This window comes from Anolis carolinensis, chromosome 1, assembly GCF_035594765.1.
Source record: "Anolis carolinensis isolate JA03-04 chromosome 1, rAnoCar3.1.pri, whole genome shotgun sequence".
NCBI classification, from domain to species: domain Eukaryota; kingdom Metazoa; phylum Chordata; class Lepidosauria; order Squamata; family Dactyloidae; genus Anolis; species Anolis carolinensis.
In genome coordinates this window covers 223503348-223525677 of record NC_085841.1, presented here as the reverse complement: position 1 = coordinate 223525677, position 22330 = coordinate 223503348, and the positions used below count along the sequence as shown (strand labels likewise).

Here is a 22330-nt window from a genome sequence, read left to right as displayed (position 1 = left end):
AATCAATGCTGTTTGACACCACTATAGCTGCCATGGCTTGATGCTATGTAATCCTGGAATTTGGAGTTTGATGAAAAACCAGTACCATTTGGCAAAACAGGCTGAATAACAAAGGATTCCCCCCAGGCTGTAAGCAGCCAGTCCTTGAATCTGCAAGGCCATTCAATACTAATCAAAGTGGCCAATTGCTACATTAACACTTGCCTCCAACAGACAAGAGTTTTCTCCCACCCTGGACTTTCCATAGATATATATAAACACCCCTTGCCTAGTTTCCATGAGACCTCACAACCTCTGAAATTGCAGGTGAAACGTCAGGAGAAAGTGCTTCTGGAACATGGCCATACAGTTCGAAAAACTCGCAGCAACCCAGTGATTCCAGCCGTGAAAGCCTTCAACAACACAAGGCTGAATATCTTGTTAAACTACAAGTTCCCTGATTCCATAGCATTGAACCATTGTAGTGAAAGTGGTGTTAAACTGCTTTAATGCTACATGAACCTTTGGAGAGAACACTGACCAATTTAGGACTAATACACAAACCTTTAGGGGGGGAGGCATTATTTTTACTTTTTTACAGAGTTGTCCACTCACCCCTGCCTTGCCACAAGTCAAATACGTCATGCAAGGGTCACCAGCAAGGGCCTATCCATCTAATATTCATTATCCATTGTCCAATAATACCTATTGTCTCTTATCCAAGGCCCTATTTGACCTGCATGTGAATTGCAAGGGTATTTTAAGATATGAGCCCCAGAGCTCAAAGGAGGAATTTACACCCAATGAATTGCTTTACACAAATTATCTGCTAGAAAAGCTTCAGTTGCCTCAGCAGCAAAATATGGGGATTCTGCCCGAAGTCCCCAGAAGTTACCGTCGGAAAATGCCTTGGGTCTGACCCACTTCTCTAGGACAGGTGTGCCAATTTTAAACCGCGCGGCTGCAATCCCTCGCCCATCCGATCTTTGTGCGCAGGAGGACATAAGCACCTTTTCCCTTTGCCACTCAATGCAGCCACATTTTTTAATGCCTTCCGCGACTCCTGTCAAAAACACACCCCAAAATGGTCCAGTCTTTTCTCAGGTTTTCGCACGAGAAGCTGGAGCTGACAGATGGGAGCTCACCCCGCTCCTCAGACTCGAACCACCAACCTTTCAGTCACGAGTCCTCCCAGCATAAGAGTTTTAACACATTGTGCCACCACGGGAGTGGTCTCCAATTAAACACTGAGCATCTGTATCTTCGACACCAAGGTGGGCATTCCAGTGTCCCCACTTTTAGACTGAACTCTAAACTCTTCACTCCCTTTCAAGGGGCCCTTCTGGAAACTGAAATGTGGCAGGACCAGGTGAGTAAAAGACCCCTAAGCAGCCCTTCTCCTGGGTTGGCAGTGTTAGGAGCCGCGGTGGTGCAATGGGTTAAATCATAATAATAATAATAACACTTATTATTAAAACCTGGCTCTGGCTCACAAATGGGACCCTGAAGAAGGAGACAGAAGGCCTGATCCTTGCAGCCCAGGAGCAAGCCATCAGAACAAATGCAATTAAGGCCAAGATCGAAAAATCAGCTGATGACCCAAAATGCAGATTGTGCAAGGAAACCGACGAAACTATTGATCATCTCCACAGCTGCTGTAAGAAAATCGCACAGACAGACTACAAACAGAGGCACAACTATGTGGCCCAAATGATTCATTGGACCTTATGCCTCAAGTACCACCTCCCAGCAGTAAAGAACTGGTGGGATCACAAACCTGCAAAAGTATTGGAAAATGAGCACGCAAAGATACTCTGGGACTTCCGAATCCAGATTGACAAAGTTCTGGAACACAACACACCAGACATCACAGTTGTGGAAAAGAAAAAGGTTTGGATCATTGATGTTGCCATCTCAGGTGACAGTCGCATTGACGAAAAACAACAGGACCTCAAGATTGAACTTCAAAGACTCTGGCAGAAACCAGTGCAGGTGGTCCCGGTGGTGATCAGCACATTGGGTGCCGTGCCAAAAGATCTCAGCCGGCATTTGGAAACAATAGACATTGACAAAATTATGATCTGCCAACTGCAAAAGGCCACCCTGCTGGGATCTGCACGCATCATCCGAAAATACATCACAAAGTCCTAGACACTTGGGAAGTGTTCGACTTGTGATTTTGTGAAACGAAATCCAGCATATCTATCTTGTTTGCTGTGACATAATAAAATAATAATAATAATAATAATAATAACAACACTTTATTTATATTCCGCCCTATCTCCCCAAGGGGACTCAGGGCGGATCACACTACATATACACGGCAAACATTCAGTGCCGTTTGGAGACAGGACAGAACAGAATAAGACAAACAGAAGGAGGTATGTAGTCTTGAAGTCCAGTTTTTGGTGCCTTGTGCCAGCTACACTGCTGATCTAAAGGTTGGGTGGCTGACCTGAAGGTTGCCGGTTGAAATCCGGGAGACAGGGTGAGCTCCCGCCTGTCAGCTCTACCTTGCGGGGACATGAGAGAAGCCTCCCAGCAGGATGGCAACACATCTGGGTGTCCCCTGCAGGGCTGTAGCCGGGGGAGGGGGAAGTGTTTAGGGGTTCAACACCCACCCAAATTTTTTCAGGTTTAAAAAATTTCTGGTTTACTCATGAATTTTAACTGATTAAACAAATCCCCATGTGTGTCCACTGAGTTTTATCTGTCTTGAGTGTCCACTGAAGTTTAGCGACGGAGCCTGATTTCTAAAAATTTTTGCGTTATTTATTTATTATTTATTTATTTTATTTGCTGCATTTATATACCGCTTTTCTCACCCCTGGGGGGGCTCAAAGCGGTTTACAACATTATGGCAAAATACCAACCATACATTTGAAAACATAACAGACTGATCACATCATAAACAATAAAATGAACAACATCAAGTGTGCTTATCAAACAACTCAAAAATAACAAAAATAGAAATTTAAATATATAAATCAAACATTTAGGACATGTTTACTAATAGATCTAATGCAGTAGAGTCTCACTTATCCAACACTCGCTTATCCAACGTTCTGGATTATCCAACACATTTTTGTACTCAATGTTTTCAATATATTTTGGTGCTAAATTTGTAAATACAGTAATTACAACATAACAATACTGCGTATTGAACTACTTTTTCTGTCAAATTTGTTGTATAACGTGATGTTTTGGTGCTTAATTTGTAAAATCATAACCTATTTTGATGTTTAATAGGCTTTTTCTTAATTTCTCCTTATTATCCAACATATTCGCTTATCCAACGTTCTGCCGGCCTGTTTATGTTGGATAAGTGAGACTCTACTGTATTAGTAAAAAGTTAAAACATTAAACGTAAAAACGTAAAAATGGGACTACTCTTCAAAAAAAATTCATGCACACACACACACACACACCAATTTTTTTCTCTCGCTATGGTCCTGGATCCTTGGGCAACCTCTCTGTATTTACTATTTACTATTTATACAATTTGATTATATTATTTTATCCTTTATTTCATAAAACAAACGTCATTTTGCCCCGTGGGCACAATGGGTTAAAGCCTTGTGCCGGCAGGGTCGCTGACCTGGAGATTGCTGGTGTGAATCCAACCCAGAGGAGCTCCCTCTGTCAGCCCCAGCTCCATGCAGGGTTATGAGAGAAGCCTCCCGCAAAGATGTTAAAACAGCAAAAACATCCAGGTGTCTCCAGGGAAACGTCCTTGCAGACAGGCAATTCTCTCACACCAGAAGCGACTTGAAGTATTTTCTCAAGTCGCTTCTGACACAATAAAAAAGGAATTATTTGAGATTATAGGCAGCTTTATTGTTGATCCCAAAGCAGGCATTCCAGCATCCCAATTTTGAGACTGAACTTTGAACACTTCACTTCTGGAACCTGAAAGATGGCAGGACCAGATGAACCAAACACCTTCTCCTTTGGAGCAGAGGACGGCTTAGACTAGGCATGGGCAAACTTTGGCCCTCCGGGTGTTTTGGACTCCAACTCCCACAATTCCTAACAGCCGGTAGGCTGTTAGGAATTGTGGGAGTTGCAGTCCAAAACACCCCGAGGGCTGAAGTTTGCCCATGCCTGGCTTACACACTCCTAGATAGCCTTTCTCCCAAGTTGGCAGTGTTTGGGTGCTCTTACCTGCCGGAGGATGAAGCTGGTGGAGGTGGTGCTGCCATCGGATCGCTTCAAACGGCTGCGGCGGGTGGCTGTGCCTCGGCTGCCCTGGAAGAGCAGGAGAAATAATAACAACTTTATTCTTATACATTCTTATGACATATGGGATCAAACACCCATAGAGACACATACAATCCATCCAAGCAAAAAATAATAATAATTAAAATAACAGCATAGTTAAATATAACCATGCAGATAAAAGCACAATTTAGTAAGAATAGAAAAGGGAGAGGGGATGAAAGGGGGGAGTGAATGGGTGGCTGGGGGATATAGGGGAGAAGGGGGCGTGGAGGGGGTTGAGGAAGGGGTGAAATGGGGGAGAAGGGGAAGGGGTTGGAGGGGGGCAGGGAGGGGTGCTTAAGGGGAGGTGGAAAGGAGTCAAGAGGGTAAAAAAAAGGGGGATAAAATGGGCAAAAGGGGGTGATAGGGTTGATCGGGGAGGAGGAACTGTGAATTAGAACCCCAAACTCCTTCCCTCCCTGAAACCCAAAGGAAGAAGCCCCCCTCCCCTCTCTTTTCCCACTGGTCTAGGAACCAGCATCGCCCCCAACAGAGAAGCAATGCTGGTAGCGTTGCCCCCCTTTTCCTCCCAAAGGAGAGAAGAGCCTTTACCTGGAACATGGGGTCTGCCATCCCGTTCTTGCCGTAGGCGGAGGGGTGCTTGGACATGGCTGGGCGCGGCCAGGGAAGGTGGGCTGGGAGGCAGGTGGATGGAGAAGGGGCTCTGCTCGGCTCTGCTCCTCCTCGCAGCAGCAGCAGCCGCTCGCTCTGCTCGGCTCTGCTCTTGCTCTGCTGCTGAGCGTGGGGACGGAGTCGGCCAAGGGCGCCGCCGACGGAGCCTTAAAGGGGACGCGTCCCTTTTCTTCCCCTCCCTCTTTCCCTCCCCTACGCTCTCTTCTCACCTCCCCAGGCGCTCTCTCCCTTCTTCGGGACACCCGGCCCTTTTTGCTCTCTCCCTCCTTCCCTCCCTTAGAGAATTGAAGACCCCCCTCTTTGTTTCACTCCTTACCTATTATTATTATTATTATTACTATTATTTTATTATGACACAGCAAACAAAATAGGTATGCTGGATTTCGTATCACAAAATCACAAGTCGAACACTTCCCAAGCGTCTAGGACTGTGTGATGTATTTTCGGATGATGCGTGCAGATCCCAGTAGGGTGGCCTTTTGCAGTTGGCAGATTGTGATTTTTTTCAATGTCTATTGTTTCCAAATGTCGGCTGAGATCTTTTGGCACGGCACCCAATGTGCCCATCACCACCGGGACCACCTGTACTGGTTTCTGCCAGTCTTTGCAGTTCAATCTTGAGGTCCTGATAGCGGCTGAGTTTTTCCTGTTGTTTTTCGTCAATGCGACTTTCACCTGGGATGGCGACATCAAGGATCCAAACCTTTTTCTTTTCCACAACTGTGATGTCTGGTGTGTTGTGTTCTAGAACTTTGTCAGTCTGGATTCAGAAGTCCCACAGTATCTTTGCGTGCTCGTTCTCCAATACTTTTGCAGGTTTGTGATCCCACCAGTTCTTTGCTGCTGGGAGGTGAACAGGTTATTATTATTATTATTATTATTACTAGCTTGGAGACCCGGCAGTGCCCGGCTCATTTGAGAAAGGCATTGTTTGCCTGTGTTCCAAGTGTAGCCTATATCCAATGTCAGCTGGGTTCAGTGGGTGCGGGTGAGTTCCAACTCCCATATGCAAGTCCCATCGTCCAGTGTCCATCCCTCTCCAAACAGAGCCAGTATGTAGATCAGTCATTTGTGTGGGTTGCGGTGCTCTCAGGAAGTGAGTGAAGGTATTGGAAATCCCATCGTCCATAGTCCATCGTCCTCCAAACTGCACCTGGGTGTAGAGTGAGTCCTGGGTGTTGTCTGTGTCAAGTTTGGTCTTGATGAGACATTGATGGGGTGACAGTGGTCTCGGGAAGTGAGTGAACATACTGCAAGTCCCATCATCCAAGGTCCAAGCTCTTTCAAACCTCACCAAGATGTAGAGTGGGCCATGGTGGCTCTATGTGCCAAGTTTGGTCTTGATCAGTCATTGGTGGGGGTCACAGTAGTCCCAGGAAGTGAGTGAAGATAGTGCAAGTCTCATGATCCACGGTCCCTCCTCCCCCAAACTGCACCAGGATGTAAAGTGGGCTACCCTGCACCTGCATGTCAAGTTTGATACAGTTTTGTCATTCATGGGCACCACAGTGGTTTGTGGGAGGTGCATTGGATGAAGGTACTGCAAATCCCATAATCCTTGGTCCATCCTCCGTCAAACTGCTGCAGCATGTGAAGTGTGTCATTTGGGATATGTGCCTGGTTTGGTTCCGTTCTGTGATTTGTGGCAGTTGCTGTGGTCTCAAGAAGTGAGGGAAGGTATTGCAAATTCCATCATCCTTGGTCCATCCTGCCCCATTTCCATCCATTTCCATCATTGGTGGGCATTGCAGTAGTCTGTGGGAGTTAAAGTGTTTGAAAGTACTGCAAATCCCATTATCTGTGGTCCATCCTCCCCCAAACGGCACCAGGCCATAAAGTGCCTCATGGGGGTTAAATGTGTCAAGTTTGGGCCAGATCCGTCATTTCTGGTGGTCTCAGTGGCCTGTGGAAGGGTCGGCCAATCAGAAAGCTGCCACATACCCAGATACAAACATTCACTTATAGAGATAGAGATTATTATTATTAGGAGGAGGAGTATGTGGTGGAATGAAAAATCACACATAGTTCATGTTTGACCAGTTTTGCCAGAGAAAAGATATGCCACACAGATGATCAGTAAAGAACAAGAAGTTTACTCTTCAAAATGCAGAGCAACATATATACAGTCATATGAACAGTTGCATTGACTCACACAGTGTCCTTTAAGAGATATTCAAATAGTCCTTAGGTGTCCATGTAAATGGTCTTCTTCCAGCAGCCCAGAAACAAAATCCCTCTTGGTAAGCTCCTGCACAGAAAATTATATGTAACTGTTGCCAAAATACCCAGGCTCAGTTAGCTCCCTGGTTGTACCCAACCAGGGGCAAACCAAGAATGGGCAACTTGGAAGTCCCTAAACAGACTCAGAAGCGGAGTGGATAGATTAAAAGACAACCTGGCAAGATGGCTCTACCTGGAGGAATCCTCCACCTTGTGTGACTGTGGAGCAAAACAAACAACTCCGCATACATATGCTTGTCCACAATGTCCTGCCTCACGTATGGAGGAGGAGTTGTTTAAAGCTACAGACAATGCAGTCACTGTTGCCCGCTTTTGGTCTAAAACTATTTAGCTGCATGTGATTCCTTTATTTTATCACTTTTATACCTATTTATTATGCAATGCTTTTGACACTAAATAAATAAACCCAGCCAATCAGCTTCATACTTTGCATTTTCAGTTAACACACTCACTAACTGATTTTACATGCTTTAACAGAGGAGAGATAATGTATTGTGATAGCAAAGGTCATGCATTTTATTCTGCACAGCACGGCATCCTTTGTGGCATTTGACTCTGACACTATTTGTTGCTGTGTGCCTTCAAGCCGTTCCTGACTTATGGCTCTATTCCAGGATTTTCTTGGAGAGATTTGTTCAGAAGAGGGTTGCCACTGCCTAACAACAACTTTATTTTTGTACTCGACCTCCATCTCCCCGAAGGGACTCAGGACAGCTAACATGGGGCCAAGCCCAGGTAATTACAGTAGGATGCAGTAAAATACATACATTGAAATGGCAGACAAAGGTTTGAGGTAATGAGACAAAGAGAGTTCCGGTGGCTGTAGAAAAAAGACGTTTATTCTCAGTGGCCAGAGAAAATAAGCAATAAGAAAAGGACCTTCCCCTGTAATCAGGAAAGCTAAGGTACAGAACAAAGAAACACAGGTCCTTATATACTATTTTTGCCTTCCTCTATCTACATCACATAGGCATTATCCATCACCAATTAGTGTCAAAAAAGTCTTACTTTGCACTTTACTAAAAGCTACTTTTGCATTTTCCTAAAATATAGGCTACTTTCAAGACCTCTGACCCTCCATTAGGCCTTATCTAAGGAATTCCTGTCTAGGCTCTCAGGGATCCATTAATTAAGGAATTCCCCCTATCTTAGCATGTCAGAGAGTCATTAGCACTCCTACATGGCACCAGGTCTTATCTTGACATCTCAAAAGCCTTAATTTGTCTTTTGTCCATTAGCTTATCTATTCTTGTTGACACTTGACATATGTCTCTGGCACTTAGGGTGAACTTTGCTTCTCTGCTTATGGGAAGATGGTTATTTGCCAGGCAGAGTGTATTTTGGGGCTATAGGCACACAATCTGCTGGTGATTACATATTTTCCTATTCCTATTTCTTAATATGTTTACATTCAATATATAGTTTCCAATACAAGTATTATATTTTCCCAATACACCTTCATGAACATAACATGACATCATCAGCAGATAAAAATAAACACGGCAAAAACACAATTATGCACAATGACGTAGTAAAATAATAAAATAGTAACAATAGAATCATAGAATAATAGAATCATAGAGTTGGAAGAGACCTCATGGGCCATCCAGTCCAACCCCCTGCTAAGAAGCATGAAAATCCCATTCAAAGCGCCCCTGACAGATGGCCATCCAACCTCTGCTTAAAAGCCTCCAAAGAAGGAGCCTCCACCACACTCCGCGGCAGAGTATTCCAGTGCCAAACAGCTCTCACAGTGAGGAAGTTCTTCCTAATGTTCAGGTGGGATCTCCTTTCCTGAATATAGTTTGAATAGTAAAAACATTGTTTAAAAACAAAGCAGGAATTAAGTAAGAGCGAACTAGGCCAAAGTGCGAGGGCATATGTTGTAAACCCAACAGGTGAGGTAGATAGATAAAGTGCAGCATTTAATGGAAGACTTGGAGTGGGATAAACGATGATGTTATTTCCAACTGATGGAACAGAATAAAATGCATCAGATATAATGATTGTCACTGAGACGGGGCCTGTCATGGGGATTAATTATTCATTTTTCTAAAGCATGCTGGAAAAGCCAAGTTTTTAAGCTTTTCCTAAAGGCTGAGAGGGTGGGTGCTTACCTAATGTCCCTGGGGAGCGAGTTCCAGAACCGAGGGGACACCACAGAGAAGTCCCTCTCCCTTGTTCCCACAACCCATACTTATGATTGAGGCGGGAGCGAGAGAAGGGCCTCCCCGAAGAGCGAAGAGATTGCACAAGTTCATAAGGGGAAAATGTGATCACGAAGGTAACCTTCCTCTGAGGCTGAGAGATTGCGATTTGCTCAAGGTGATCCAGAGAGTTTCCATGGCTGAGCAGGGATTCAAATCCTGGCTTCTGGAGTTAGTCCAACATTCAATCCACCATAGCCTCCTTCTAGGATATAAAGGCATATGCCTCTTAAGGCCTTTTTGTGAAAAACGGAAAGGAGGAGTAAGTAGTTCTGATGCAACAAAACTGTTTTTATGGAAGCAACAAACGTACGCCACGATTTCCTCTGACAAGTGACACTCTTCACAAAGTGGGGTTGTGAATCTGCTTTCGGTTCATGTATGAGCAAAGCTCTCCAAGGTCTTGAAGCTTATCACCCATATTTAAAAGCAGAATATTCACCTTGCCAGGGTGAGTAGTGACTGCAAAACAACTAGATTATTTTATTTTATTTTATTTTTATTAGCGACATTTATATCCCACCCTTCTCGCCCCAAGGGGGACTCAGGGCGAGAAGGCAGAAAAGGTAGACCTAGTGGCAGAGAAGGTAGACCTAAAGGCAGAGAAGGTAGACCTAGTGGCAGAGAAGGTAGACCTAGTGGCAGAGATGGTAGACCTAATGGCAGAGAAGGTAGATCTAGTGGCAGAGAAGGTAGACCTAAAGGCAGAGAAGGTAGACCTAGTGGCAGAGATGGTAGACCTAATGGCAGAGAAGGTAGACCTAGTGGCAGAGAAGGTAGACCTAGTGGCAGAGAAGGTAAACCTAGTGACAGAGATGGTAAACCTAGTGGCAGAGAAGGTAGACCTAGTGGCAGAGAAGGTAGACCTAGTGGCAGAGAAGATAGACCTAGTAGCAGAGAAGGTAGACCTAAAGGAAGAGAAGGTAGACCCAGTGGCAGAGAAGGTAGACCCAGTGGCAGAGAAGGTAGACCTAGTGGCAGAGATAGTAAACCTAGTGGCAGAGAAGGTAGACCCAGTGGCAGAGAAGGTAGATCCAGTGGCAGAGAAGGTAGACCTAGTGGCAGAGAAGGTAGACCCAGTGGCAGGCAACGTAGACCCAGTGGCAGAGAAGGTAGACCTAGTGGCAGAGAAGGTAGACCTAAAGGCAGAGAAGGTAGACCTAAAGGCAGAGAAGGTAGACCCAGTGGCAGAGAAGGTAGACCCAGTGGCAGAGAAGGTAGACCTAGTGGCAGAGATGGTAGACCTAATGGCAGAGAAGGTAGACCTAGTGGCAGAGAAGATAGACCTAAAGGCAGAGAAGGTAGACCTAAAGGCAGAGAAGGTAGAGCTAGTGGCAGAGAAGGTAGACCTAGTAGCAGAGAAGGTAGACCTAAAGGAAGAGAAGGTAGACCCAGTGGCAGAGAAGGTAGACCCAGTGGCAGAGAAGGTAGACCTAGTGGCAGAGAAGGTAGACCCAGTGGCAGAGAAGGTAGACCTAGTGGCAGAGAAGGTACACCTAGTGGTAGAGAAGGTAGACCTAGTGGCAGAGAAGGTAGTCCTAAAGGCAGAGAAGGTAGACCCAGTGGCAGAGAAGGTAAACCTAGTGGCAGAGATGGTAAACCTAGTGGCAGAGAAGGTAGACCTAACGGCAGAGAAGGTAGACCTAGTGGCAGAGAAGGTAGACCTAACGGCAGAGAAGGTAGACCTAGTGGCAGAGAAGGTAGACCTAGTGACAGAGAAGGTAGACCTAGTGGCAGAGAAGGTAGACCTAGTGGCAGAGAAGATAGACCCAGTGGCAGAGAAGGTAGACCTAGTGGCAGAGAAGGTAGACCCAGTGGCAGAGAAGGTAGACCTAGTGGCAGAGAAGGTACACCTAGTGGTAGAGAAGGTAGACCTAGTGGCAGAGAAGGTAGTCCTAAAGGCAGAGAAGGTAGACCTAGTGGCAGAGAAGGTAAACCTAGTGGCAGAGATGGTAAACCTAGTGGCAGAGAAGGTAGACCTAACGGCAGAGAAGGTAGACCTAGTGGCAGAGAAGGTAGACCTAACGGCAGAGAAGGTAGACCTAGTGGCAGAGAAGGTAGACCTAATGGCAGAGATGGTAGACCTAAAGGCAGAGAAGGTAGACCTAGTGGCAGAGATGGTAGACCTAATGGCAGAGAAGGTAGACCTAGTGGCAGAGATGGTAGACCTAAAGGCAGAGAAGGTAGACCTAGTGGCAGAGATGGTAGACCTAATGGCAGAGAAGGTAGACCTAGTGGCAAAGAAGGCAGACCTAATGGCAGAGACTACAAAAATGCATTGGATAATCCAGAACGTTCGATAAGTGAATGTTGGATAAGTGGGACTCTACTGTATTGATAATACATTTTATTTGTTCTCCACCCCCCTCACAACTTGAGGCAGGATACAATATATATAACTACATCAAACAAAAATCAAAGCACCAATACTAGTACAATGTGAATATTAAATATATGCTTTAAAATTGATTAGGTGGGAAGAAATAGGTCTTTCATTGTGTTGAAATTCTCATAGTTTGTTTAGCTGTCAAATCTCTTCCAACAGATCATTCCACAGTCTCCGGTGGAGAACTAAAAGGTCCTCTGGGTGATTGTTGCCAATCAGGTTCTGGCTGGTTGGAATAGCCTTTCCCAGAGGACCTAAGTTTATGGGGCAGATTGTACAGGAGAAGGCATTCCTGTGAATAGCATGGATCCAAACCACATAAAGCTTTAAAGGTAAGAATCATTGCTTTGTACTTTGCCTGGAAGGTAACTGGTAACCACTGGAGCATTGCTTCCACTTCTTCCCTCCAGACTGGATCTGGGGCCTTTCCACACTATGCAGTTGTAGCGCTATGGTTCTACTTTAGCTATCACGGCAACATCTTATGGAATTTTGAGATCTGTAGTTTAGGGAGGGACATTGAGAATCCTCACCAGGAAAGCTCTAGTGCCTTGCCAAACTATATATCCCAAGATTCCATAGGCAGTTAAGTGGATCATAGTGCTATCATTCTGTGATGTGAAAGCGTCCAATTGGCAAAATGTGAGCCTGAAAGGGCTTAAGAAGGGGTAGCTCTCCAATTAGATTTTCTCTCCCTACCCCACTCCCAACCTAAAGGATGGGATGTTATTATATTGTTAAGCAGTTTGGGAATATGCCATATTCACAGGTTATGTCAGACAACATTGAAATTCCTGATAACTTACATTACAAATGCACAGTCCCTGTCCCTTTCCAGTTCTGAGAAAAGTACATGACTACAGGTGCTAATGTAGGTCAGTTGACTTAAGGGCTGAAAACTAATAAATGGAAAGCCAGCTCATTAAGCCCTTTGATTGGTCAGCATTCCAGGCTGTCAGTGTTCAGGGGCCTCTGCAGAATCAGAAGTCACTGAATGTTTTGCTGGCTCAGGCACAGATGGCAATTTCCCTGCAGAACTACCCAACCATTCGATGAACATATCCAGAGTGAACCAGCATCCTACAAACACACTTCTGTCTTGCAGATGACAAATGGGCAGTTGGCAAATGAAATACACAACAAATGGAACAATTTGAATTTCCTCCTAGTAACGGGTGGCATAGCAACAGTAGAATACAAAGGGCTACTTATTCGGCAGCACTGGGAATATAGTCAGGAAATAAGAAGTTTCTACCTCCTCACTATTTCTTCCAATCTAATGGCCAGTGTGTAAATAACTATATATTAAATGTCGACATAGGCTATGGAGCAACACCCAGATGAATAGACGTATTTCACACATTCCAGTCCAGTTGTCAATATCAAAAAGTGGATTTCTCATGGTTTTCCAGGAAATTCAAACAGAAGAAAGCTGCACTTAATGTGTACTTGCAGTGCTATCTTGTATACCAGTGGTTCCCAACCTGTGGGCTGCGAGACCTAAAATAAGGTCTGTGAGAAGGAGAGAAGGAAGGAAGGAAGAAGACGGCAGTAGGTTGCCCTTGCCAGCGCTTTCTCGGCCTTGGGTGGCTTCCTAGGTGAGGGCGGAGAAGACTCACCCAGTGGCACATGCGAGGGGGCGAGAGAGAGAGAGAGAAGGAGAATCCCCCAAAGTTGTTGTTGTTGTTGTTGTTGTTATCTCCCATTGCCACACATCAGTTGTAATGGGAAAGCAGCCCTTTGTAAGACCCTGTTTAGTCCCCCAATGTTGTAGTAGTAGTAGTAGTAGTAGTAGTAGTAGTACTAATAATAATAATAATAATAATAATAATAATAATAATAATAATAATAATAATAATGGGACCCTGAAGAAGGAGACAGAAGGTCTGATCCTTGCAGCCCAGGAGCAAGCCATCAGAACAAATGCAATTAAGGCCAAGATCAAAAAATCAGCTGATGACCCAAAATGCAGACTGTGCAAGGAAACCGACAAAACCATTGATCATATCCTTAGCTGCTGTAAGAAAATTGCACAGACAGACTACAAACAGAGGCACAACAATGTGGCCCAAATGATCCATTGGAACTTATGCCTCAAGTACCACCTCCCAGCAGTAAAGAACTGGTGGGATACAAACCTGCAAAAGTATTGGAAAATGAGCACGCAAAGATACTCTGGGACTTCTGAATCCAGACGGACAAAGTTCTGGAACACAACACACCAGACATCACAGTTGTGGAAAAGAAAAAGGTTTGGATCATTGATGTCGCCATCCCAGGTGACAGTCACATTGACAAAAAACAACAGGAAAAACACAGCCGGTATCAGGACCTCAAGATTGAATTTCAAAGACTCTGGCAGAAACCAGTGCAGGTGGTCCCGGTGGTGATGGGCACATTGGGTGCCGTGCCAAAAGATCTCAGCCGGCATTTGGAAACAATAGACATTGACAAAATTACAATCTGTCAACTGCAAAAAGCCACCCTACTGGGATTTGCGTACATCATCCGAAAATACATCACACAGTCCTAAACGCTTGGGAAGTGTTCGACTTGTGATTTTGTGATATGAAATCCAGCATATCTATCTTGTTTGCTGTGTCATACAATAAAATAATAATAATAATAATAATAATAATAATAATAATAATAATAATAATAATAATAATAAAAAACTCCCATTGCCACACATCAGTTGTAATGGGAAAGCAGCCCTTTGTAAGACCCTATTTAGTCCCCCAAAGTAGTAGTAGTAGTGGTAGTGGTAGTGGTAGTTGTTGTTGTTGTTGTTGTTGTTGTTACTATTATTATTAAAGCCGTTAGGGACAGCTTCTTGGGTCTCACACTCTGCTTTTTGTATTTCTTTCTACCTCAGCCCACATCCCTTCTTTTTTTTTACATGAGCGTTAACGAAATCCATGGATAATAACACAGTGCAACCAAAAAGGTTTTTCTCTGTGTCTTTGTTTTTAGGCCTGTTCCTGGGGTTATTTGGGGTGCTGATTCAGAAAATTGCATTGGATAGACCACATGAGCTTTAGATTATTAAATATGGTGTTTTGTGAGTGAGCAGATGGTGTCTACTGGATTGCATGTTCTGTATTAGAAACTAGAACTGATGTGGTCCATTTAATGCAATCTTCTGAATCAGCACCCCAAATAACCAAGCCGAATCTAAAGTTGGCCAAAAACTGATTCGTAACCCTTTTGGTACTAATGTTGGAGAGTGGTTCCTGGTCAAGTGGTCCCTGGTTTAAAAAAGGTTGGGAACCACTGCTGTATACAAAGAGCACGTTTGTTTTGAGGGCCAATCGTTATGAAGGAAAAGTAGCACCATTTGGTGGAACACCAGAGTTTACAGGATTATCACAGAGGGAATAGATAAAGTATTCTGGAAAGGGGCTTAGGTGGCAGCAATGCTAAGAGGGAGCTTAGAACTACATTGCAGCACTTTGCTGAAGATCATGCTTGCATTAATGGGTAAGTTAAAGTTGCTGTAACAGTTAGTTTTGTACTCTTGGTTCTACAGTACTTGGATAAAGTACACAACTCATGACTTAAGTTTTTTTTGTCATATCAGGAGCGACTTGAGAGAATTGACAGTCTACAAGGATATTGCCCAGGGAATGCCCAGTTGTTTTGATGTTTTACCATCCTTATGGGAGGCTTCTCTCATGTCCCCACATGGGGAGCTCATCCACATTCTCCCCGGATTCGAACTGGCAACCTTTAGGCCAGCAACCCAACCTTCAGGTCAGCAGTCCTGCTGGCACAAGGGTTTAACCCATTGGGCTATCGGGGGCTCCTACTCTTAAAATGATAATCTTGGTTCTACAATATTTGGATAAAGCACACAACTCATGACTCTTAAGATAATAATCACATACTCTTTGTGAGGCAACCAATGAGAAAAAGTATGGGAACTGTGATCCAAGACGTGATAGTTCTTGTGGAAACTTGGTTTATAGCAAACCACACAAATTCCATCTTGGCAGAACTATTTGATTGTGGTTTATATTTTGGCCTTTAGATCACTACAGTTAAAGGCTAGGTTATATGAAAGATCACCAATATTCATGTGGGCTTCTGCTCTCTTGCTCATGGGAAAGAGGTGAAAGGTACTTTTCATACCCCATACGCTTGTGTGTGTGATTATATCTATATACATAAAAGGGTAATGAAATTTCGGCCTAGGACAAAACAACAAAACTACACATCCCAGAAATACTAAACTTGGCAGCACAACCCCTCATCCATGCCTCTATGTTCATACAACAAAAAGAAAAGAAAAATAAAGTCCTAATTAGAGGGAGAGGAATAATTCTTTTTATCCAATTGCTGCCAGTTAGAAGACTAAGCCCCACCCACTTGGTCTGCTGTCTGTTAGAAGGCTAAGCTCCACCCACTTGGTCTCCTAGCAACCCACTCAGCCCAGGGCCACTTCAATCAGGCCTCTTCCACACTGCCTATAAAATACAGATTATCTGATTTCAACTGGATTATATGGCAGGGTAGACTCAAGATGAGCACCAACCCCCAGAGTCAGACACGACTGGACTTAATGTCAGGGGAAAACCTTTACCTTTTACCTTAACTACCACCAATTCCTCAATACTTTATTTCTGTGATGTCTCATGGGCCTTGTAGTCCCGTTCCTAGTACTATTGTGGCAGACGAAGAGGAAAACATGGGATTTACACCGTTTCAGCCAGAAACGGAGCCCCTGCACCTGCAGGATGTTTGCCCTCAAGAAGTTAGCCAAACAAGCCTTGGGCAGAATTCTCCCCCGTTTTCTCGAAAGGACAATTATAATAAAGATATTAGATAGATTCTGGTCTCTGCGCATGGTTATTGGTGCTCCGCAGCCTGGGTCCTGACAGTTTGACTCCGCCACCCTAAGCACCAATTAACCTAAGGCCAGAATGTCTACAGGAACCGGGGCGGAAGCCCAACCACTCAGTTACACCATTTCCAAGGAAGAATTCGACAGGATCCGAGATACTCTCCGAACACAGGAGGGTGAAATTCTGGGCTTGAAGGAATGCGGAGCGCGCCTCCCTGCCCTAGCGCTTCCAACCAAGTTTACTGGAGAAGCCTCCAAGGTTCATGTTTTCCGTCGCCAGTGCCAGGCGTACATAGAAGCCCGCCAAGCCGAATTTCCCCACGAGGATGTCAAAGTGGCGTGGATTTACAGTCTCCTAGATGGGCCTGCGGCCAATTGGGCGACGGCGTTGTTTGATGCGGGTTCCACGCACCTAAGCTCCGCGCAAGGTTTCTTGAACCACCTTAGGAAGACCTGGGGGATCGAGGACAACGAGGAGGCGGCCGGCCATAAACTCCGGTGACTCCTTCAAGGGGACAGGCCGTTGTCCCGGTACATAGCCGAGTTCCGGGTGCTGGCTCAGAACACCAGTTGGAACGATATCGCCCTCAGAGGACAGTTTCGTGAGGGCCTTAACTTCGAGATGCAGGAAGAAATCTCTAAGGTGGATCCTCCAGAGACTCTTGAGAGACTCATTAATCATTGTCTACGAGCCGAAGTCCTGCTTGCCAACAAAAAACAGTGGCTCCAAAGTCAGAGTGGAAGTGCCGGGGTGAGACCCCCCGCTTCTACCAGTATTCAGCCACGACCAGTATGGAAATCCCCTCCGCCAGCCCCAAACCCCATGGGAAGCGAGGAAGAACCGATGCAGTTGGGCAATATGCGCCCCAGACTGGATGTTGCCGAAAAGGCCCGTCGCCAACGTTTGAATTTGTGTTGGTACTGCGGGAATGGGGGCCACCTCGCCAGAGAATGTCCAGCCAAAAAGAAGCCCGCCGCCCGCCTGGCAGCGGCGTCCTCCGCGGAGACGGAGACGGCCGAGGCGGCTGGAGCAAAGCCGGCGGGGGAAGCCAGCGACCGGGCGTAGAGAGGCTCGCCAACCCGGTCAAAAACCCCACTCAAGAGCCGCAAACCGGGGTCCTATTTCTCCTAGTGGTCACGTTGTGGTCAGCGAAAAAAGGACCCGTCATGATCCATGCCATGATAGACTCAGGAGCAACAAACAATTTCATCGATAGAGAGTATGCCGACTCTCTGGGATTACAATATCACGATTTCAAGAACGTCCGGGTGGTGCAGGCTATAGATGGCCGTCCCCTAAAGACGGGTCCAGTAAGCCAATGGACTGAGCCCACCAGAATGTGGATAAGGGAACACATGGAAGAGATTTCCTTCTTCGTTACCGAGGTGCCCCACTTCCCTGTGATTTTGGGAATTCCATGGCTGACACTCCACGACCCAAACATCTCCTGGTCCAACAGAGAACTACAGTTTGCTTCTAAATATTGCCAAAACCATTGTCTAGTAGCCAAGGTCTGCCATGCCACAGATGCTGAGCCCATCATCACCTTGCCCAAGAAATATTCAGACTTTTGGGATGTTTTCAATGAAAAGGAAGCCGAGAAACTACCCCCGCATAGACCCTACGACTGTGCCATTGACTTGGTGGAGGGGGCCCCGATCCCGCGAGGACACCTCTACTCCCTGACTGAACCAGAGCAAGAAGCTCTCAGGGAGTTCATAGAGTCAAACCTCCGCAAGGGGTTCATCCGACCCTCTCAATCCCCAGCTGCTTCCCCGGTGATGTTTGTAAAAAAGAAGTCAGGGGACTTACGCTTGGTTGTGGACTATAGAGCATTGAACAATATCACGAAGCGGAACCGCTACCCCCTGCCTTTGATCTCGGACGTATTAGACCGGCTTCGAGGGGCCAAGGTTTACACCAAGCTGGATCTCCGGGGGGCTTACAATCTAGTTCGCATCAGGGAGGGGGACGAATGGAAAACCGCTTTCCAGACCAAATTCGGATTATTCGAGTCCCTAGTCATGAATTACGGATTATCCGGAGCTCCCGCAACGTTCCAGCATTTTGTCAACGATATCTTCCAGGATTATCTAGATCGGTTCTTGATCATATACTTGGACGATTTTTTGGTGTTTTCTAGATCACAATCGGAGCACGAGAAACACGTCAGGATGGTGCTACAACGATTGCGGGATCATGGACTATATGCCAAGTTAGAAAAATGCGCCTTTGATCTGCAAGAAGTAGACTTCCTGGGGTACCGCGTCTCGCCACAAGGACTCTCCATGGACCCGGCAAAGGTTTCAGCAGTATTGGAATGGCGGGCGCCAACCAACAAGAAGGAAGTGCAACGCTTCTTGGGGTTCGCGAACTACTACCGCAAATTCATCCCAGACTTTGCCCGCTGGTCTGACCCAATCACCAGCTTCATCCGTGGGAAACAGCCCTTCCGCTGGACGGAGCAAGCAGAGAAAGGGTTCCAGCAACTAAAGAAGTTATTCACGACCCAGCCAATTCTACAGCACCCTGATCCTAAAACCCCTTTTGTTGTGCAGGCTGACGCCTCTGATGTGGCAATTGGGGCTATACTCATGCAACCAGTGGGAGAGCATCTTCATCCTTGTGCCTATTACTCCCGTCAATTAACAGCCCCAGAGAGAAATTACACTATTTGGGAGAAAGAACTTTTGGCCATAAAGGCAGCCTTTGAAAATTGGAGACATTGGTTAGAAGGGGCCAAATTCCCCATTGAGGTTCACACTGATCATCGAAATTTGGGACACCTAAGGACCGCACGAAAGCTAAATCAAAGGCAACAGCGCTGCACTTTATTCTTTGAACGTTTTGACTTCCAGATCTATTATGTAACCCCGGCTCAGACCAAGCAGGCAGATGCCTTATCACGGAAACCCGAGTATGCTGCAGGACGCAGAGAGACATTCGAATCTCGATTGCTGCAGCCCGAGAACTTTGCCACGCTCACAGTGGGAAACACCAAATCCATTCCAATTGAACCAACTCCTTCTAACCCAGAACCCCTTTGCGCTCAAGAGATTAGAGCCAGTCAGCAGGCAGATGCCTGGGCTCAAGAACAGATTCGCCAAGGACTACGTTTCCCTTTCTCACTTAAGGATGGGCTACTGTGCTACAGGAATCATGTTTACATCCCTCCAGGCCCCGGCAGAGAAAAGACACTTCGTCTGTGCCATGACAGCAAGCCAGCAGGGCATTTTGGACTTTTTAAAACCATGCACTTGATTCTACGAGATTTCTGGTGGCCCAAGATCCGCAAGGATGTGGAGAAATATGTCAATACCTGTCCTGTATGTCAGCGCTCCAAGGCACGAAGGGAGAAGCCGACAGGGCTACTGCATCCCCTCCCCACTCCTTCTCGCCCATGGGAGATAATTTCCGCGGATTTTATCACTGACCTACCACCTTTCCTTGGATTCACCACGATCCTAGTGGTGGTGGACCTTTTTACCAAGTTGGCCCATTTCATTCCCTGCGATGGTCTCCCCACGGCCAAAGAGACTGCAGATTTATTCCTTCAGCATGTTTTCAGACTACATGGATTGCCCAAGAGTTTAGTCACAGACCGTGGATCTCAATTCACCTCTCGTTTTTGGAGGGCACTACAGAAACTATTGGGCATAGACTCTCATTTATCTTCAGCTCATCATCCCCAAACGGATGGGCAAACGGAGCGCACCAATGCCACTTTGGAACAATACCTTCGCTGTTATGTAAACTACCAGCAGGACAATTGGGCTTCCCTGTTATCTCTATCAGAATTTGCTTACAACAATGGTGTCCAGGCTTCAACTAAAGAAACCCCATTCTTTGCAAACTATGGTTTCCATCCACGTTTCTTCCCTTCTGTCATTGAAACCTCAGAAGTCCCTGCAGCGGAGGACTGGCTGCAAGAACTCACAGCGGTGCAACAACTCTTGCACCAGCAATTGGATCAAGCCAAGGAGGACTATAAACGCCACGCTGACGGTCATCGCCAGCCCGGCCCCGAGATCAAGGTAGGAGATCGGGTTCTATTGTCCACTCGCTTTTTGCCCTCCCACCGTCCCTGCCGGAAGCTAGATGCACGTTTCATTGGTCCCTACCCAGTGGTGGCGCAACTTAACCCCGTGACTTTCAAACTCCAACTTCCGCGCTCCATGCGCATTCATCCAGTGTTTCATCGTTCCCTGCTCCTTCCGGCGGATGGTGTCCGTCCTGATGTGGACCGACCGGCCCCCACCCCTGTTTTGGTGGACGGGGAGGAGGAATTTGAGGTTCAGGACATTTTGGATTCTCGCTTTCATCGCCGCCGCCTTCAGTATCTCATTGACTGGGTGGGTTTTGGGCCCGAAGAACGCTCTTGGGAAGACGCTTCCACAGTCCATGCCCCCGATTTAGTTCGCCGCTTCCATCAGGCCTACCCTGCCAAGCCGCGGCCCCGCACCTCGGGAAGAGGGCCCATTTTGGAGAGGGGCCTTGAGGAGGGGGATAGTGTGATGTCTCATGGGCCTTGTAGTCCCGTTCCTAGTACTATTGTGGCAGACGAAGAGGAAAACATGGGATTTACACCGTTTCAGCCAGAAACGGAGCCCCTGCACCTGCAGGATGTTTGCCCTCAAGAAGTTAGCCAAACAAGCCTTGGGCAGAATTCTCCCCCGTTTTCTCGAAAGGACAATTATAATAAAGATATTAGATAGATTCTGGTCTCTGCGCATGGTTATTGGTGCTCCGCAGCCTGGGTCCTGACAATTTCCCATACCACCATACTTCGCCACAGCAACGCGTGGCCAGGCACAGCTAGAGGCTGTATAAATGTGTTTGTGGGTGTATATGACTACACATGTGCTGCTACTGGTACCTATTAGTGGCTTTAACCAAGGTTTCTGTACTTAATTTGATAAGTGTATGAATTGCCTGTTGAGGGAAATGCATTCTGAAAACTGTGCCACAAGTTATATTCATAAAATCAAGTAATTGAGATACACGGAAGAGTCCTTTGGAGTTCGTAGTCACTGCAATTAACAAAACCAGACATACTGCTAGCCTGGTCCTAGCTTTGAAGTGAACATTTGGAAAGGGGTCAGCAGTTTCCCCATATGATGGGGCACATTGCCACCTTAGCTTGAAGCTAAATTTACTGACAGCATAGAAATGCATAATTTCCATCTGATGGTGGAAGCAAAGCTGGGGCAGCTGTAGTTAGTACTTGGGAGACCACCAAAAATACCAGGTGCTATAGGCTACATTTCAGAGGAAGCGACTGTCAAAACCACTTTTGAGTATTCCTTGCCTTATTTATTTATCGTGTCAGAAGTGAACCAAGGGTTGTAATGTATTTGAAAACACAAACAAATTTTAAAACAACAACTTGGCATTCTACTATATGTCCTTTGACCAGTAGCTGGCCACTTGGAATGCCTCTGGTGTTGCTGTAAGAAGGTCCTCCATTGTGCATGTGGCAGGGCTCAGGCTGCATTGTAGTAGGTGGTCTGTGGTTTGCTCTTCTCCACACTCGCATGTCGTGGACTCCACTTTGTAGCCCCATTTCTTAAGGTTGGCTGTTCCACACCTTCCAAGTTGCCCAGTCTTCTGTGTGCCCAGGAGGGAGTCTCTCATCCATCGTCAGCCACTGATTGAGGTTCCAGGTTTTAGCCTGCCACTTTTGGACTCTTGCTTGCTGAGGTGCTCCTGCGAGTATCTCTGTAGGTCTTAGAAAACTATTTCTTGATTTAAGGCAACAGCGTGCTGGGTGATACCCAAAC

General features: G+C 46.0%; 1 protein-coding gene across 2 annotated transcripts in view; it reads right to left on the bottom strand.

Moving 5' to 3' along the window:
- The window catches only part of cacnb4 (calcium voltage-gated channel auxiliary subunit beta 4), a 231061-nt gene extending 226054 nt beyond the window's left edge, over positions 1–5007 (bottom strand). For both annotated transcript variants that reach the window (XR_507115.2, XM_008117705.2), the window contains exons 1-2: positions 4792–5007; positions 4144–4227 (exon numbers count right to left, since the gene is read on the bottom strand). Coding sequence is in view for 1 of the 2 variants with exons in the window: in XM_008117705.2 (XP_008115912.1) it covers positions 4144–4227; positions 4792–4848 (141 nt within the window). In the remaining variant the exon portion in view is untranslated. The remainder of the gene's footprint in view (positions 1–4143; positions 4228–4791) is intronic.
- Positions 5008–22330: the final 17323 nt, after the last annotated feature.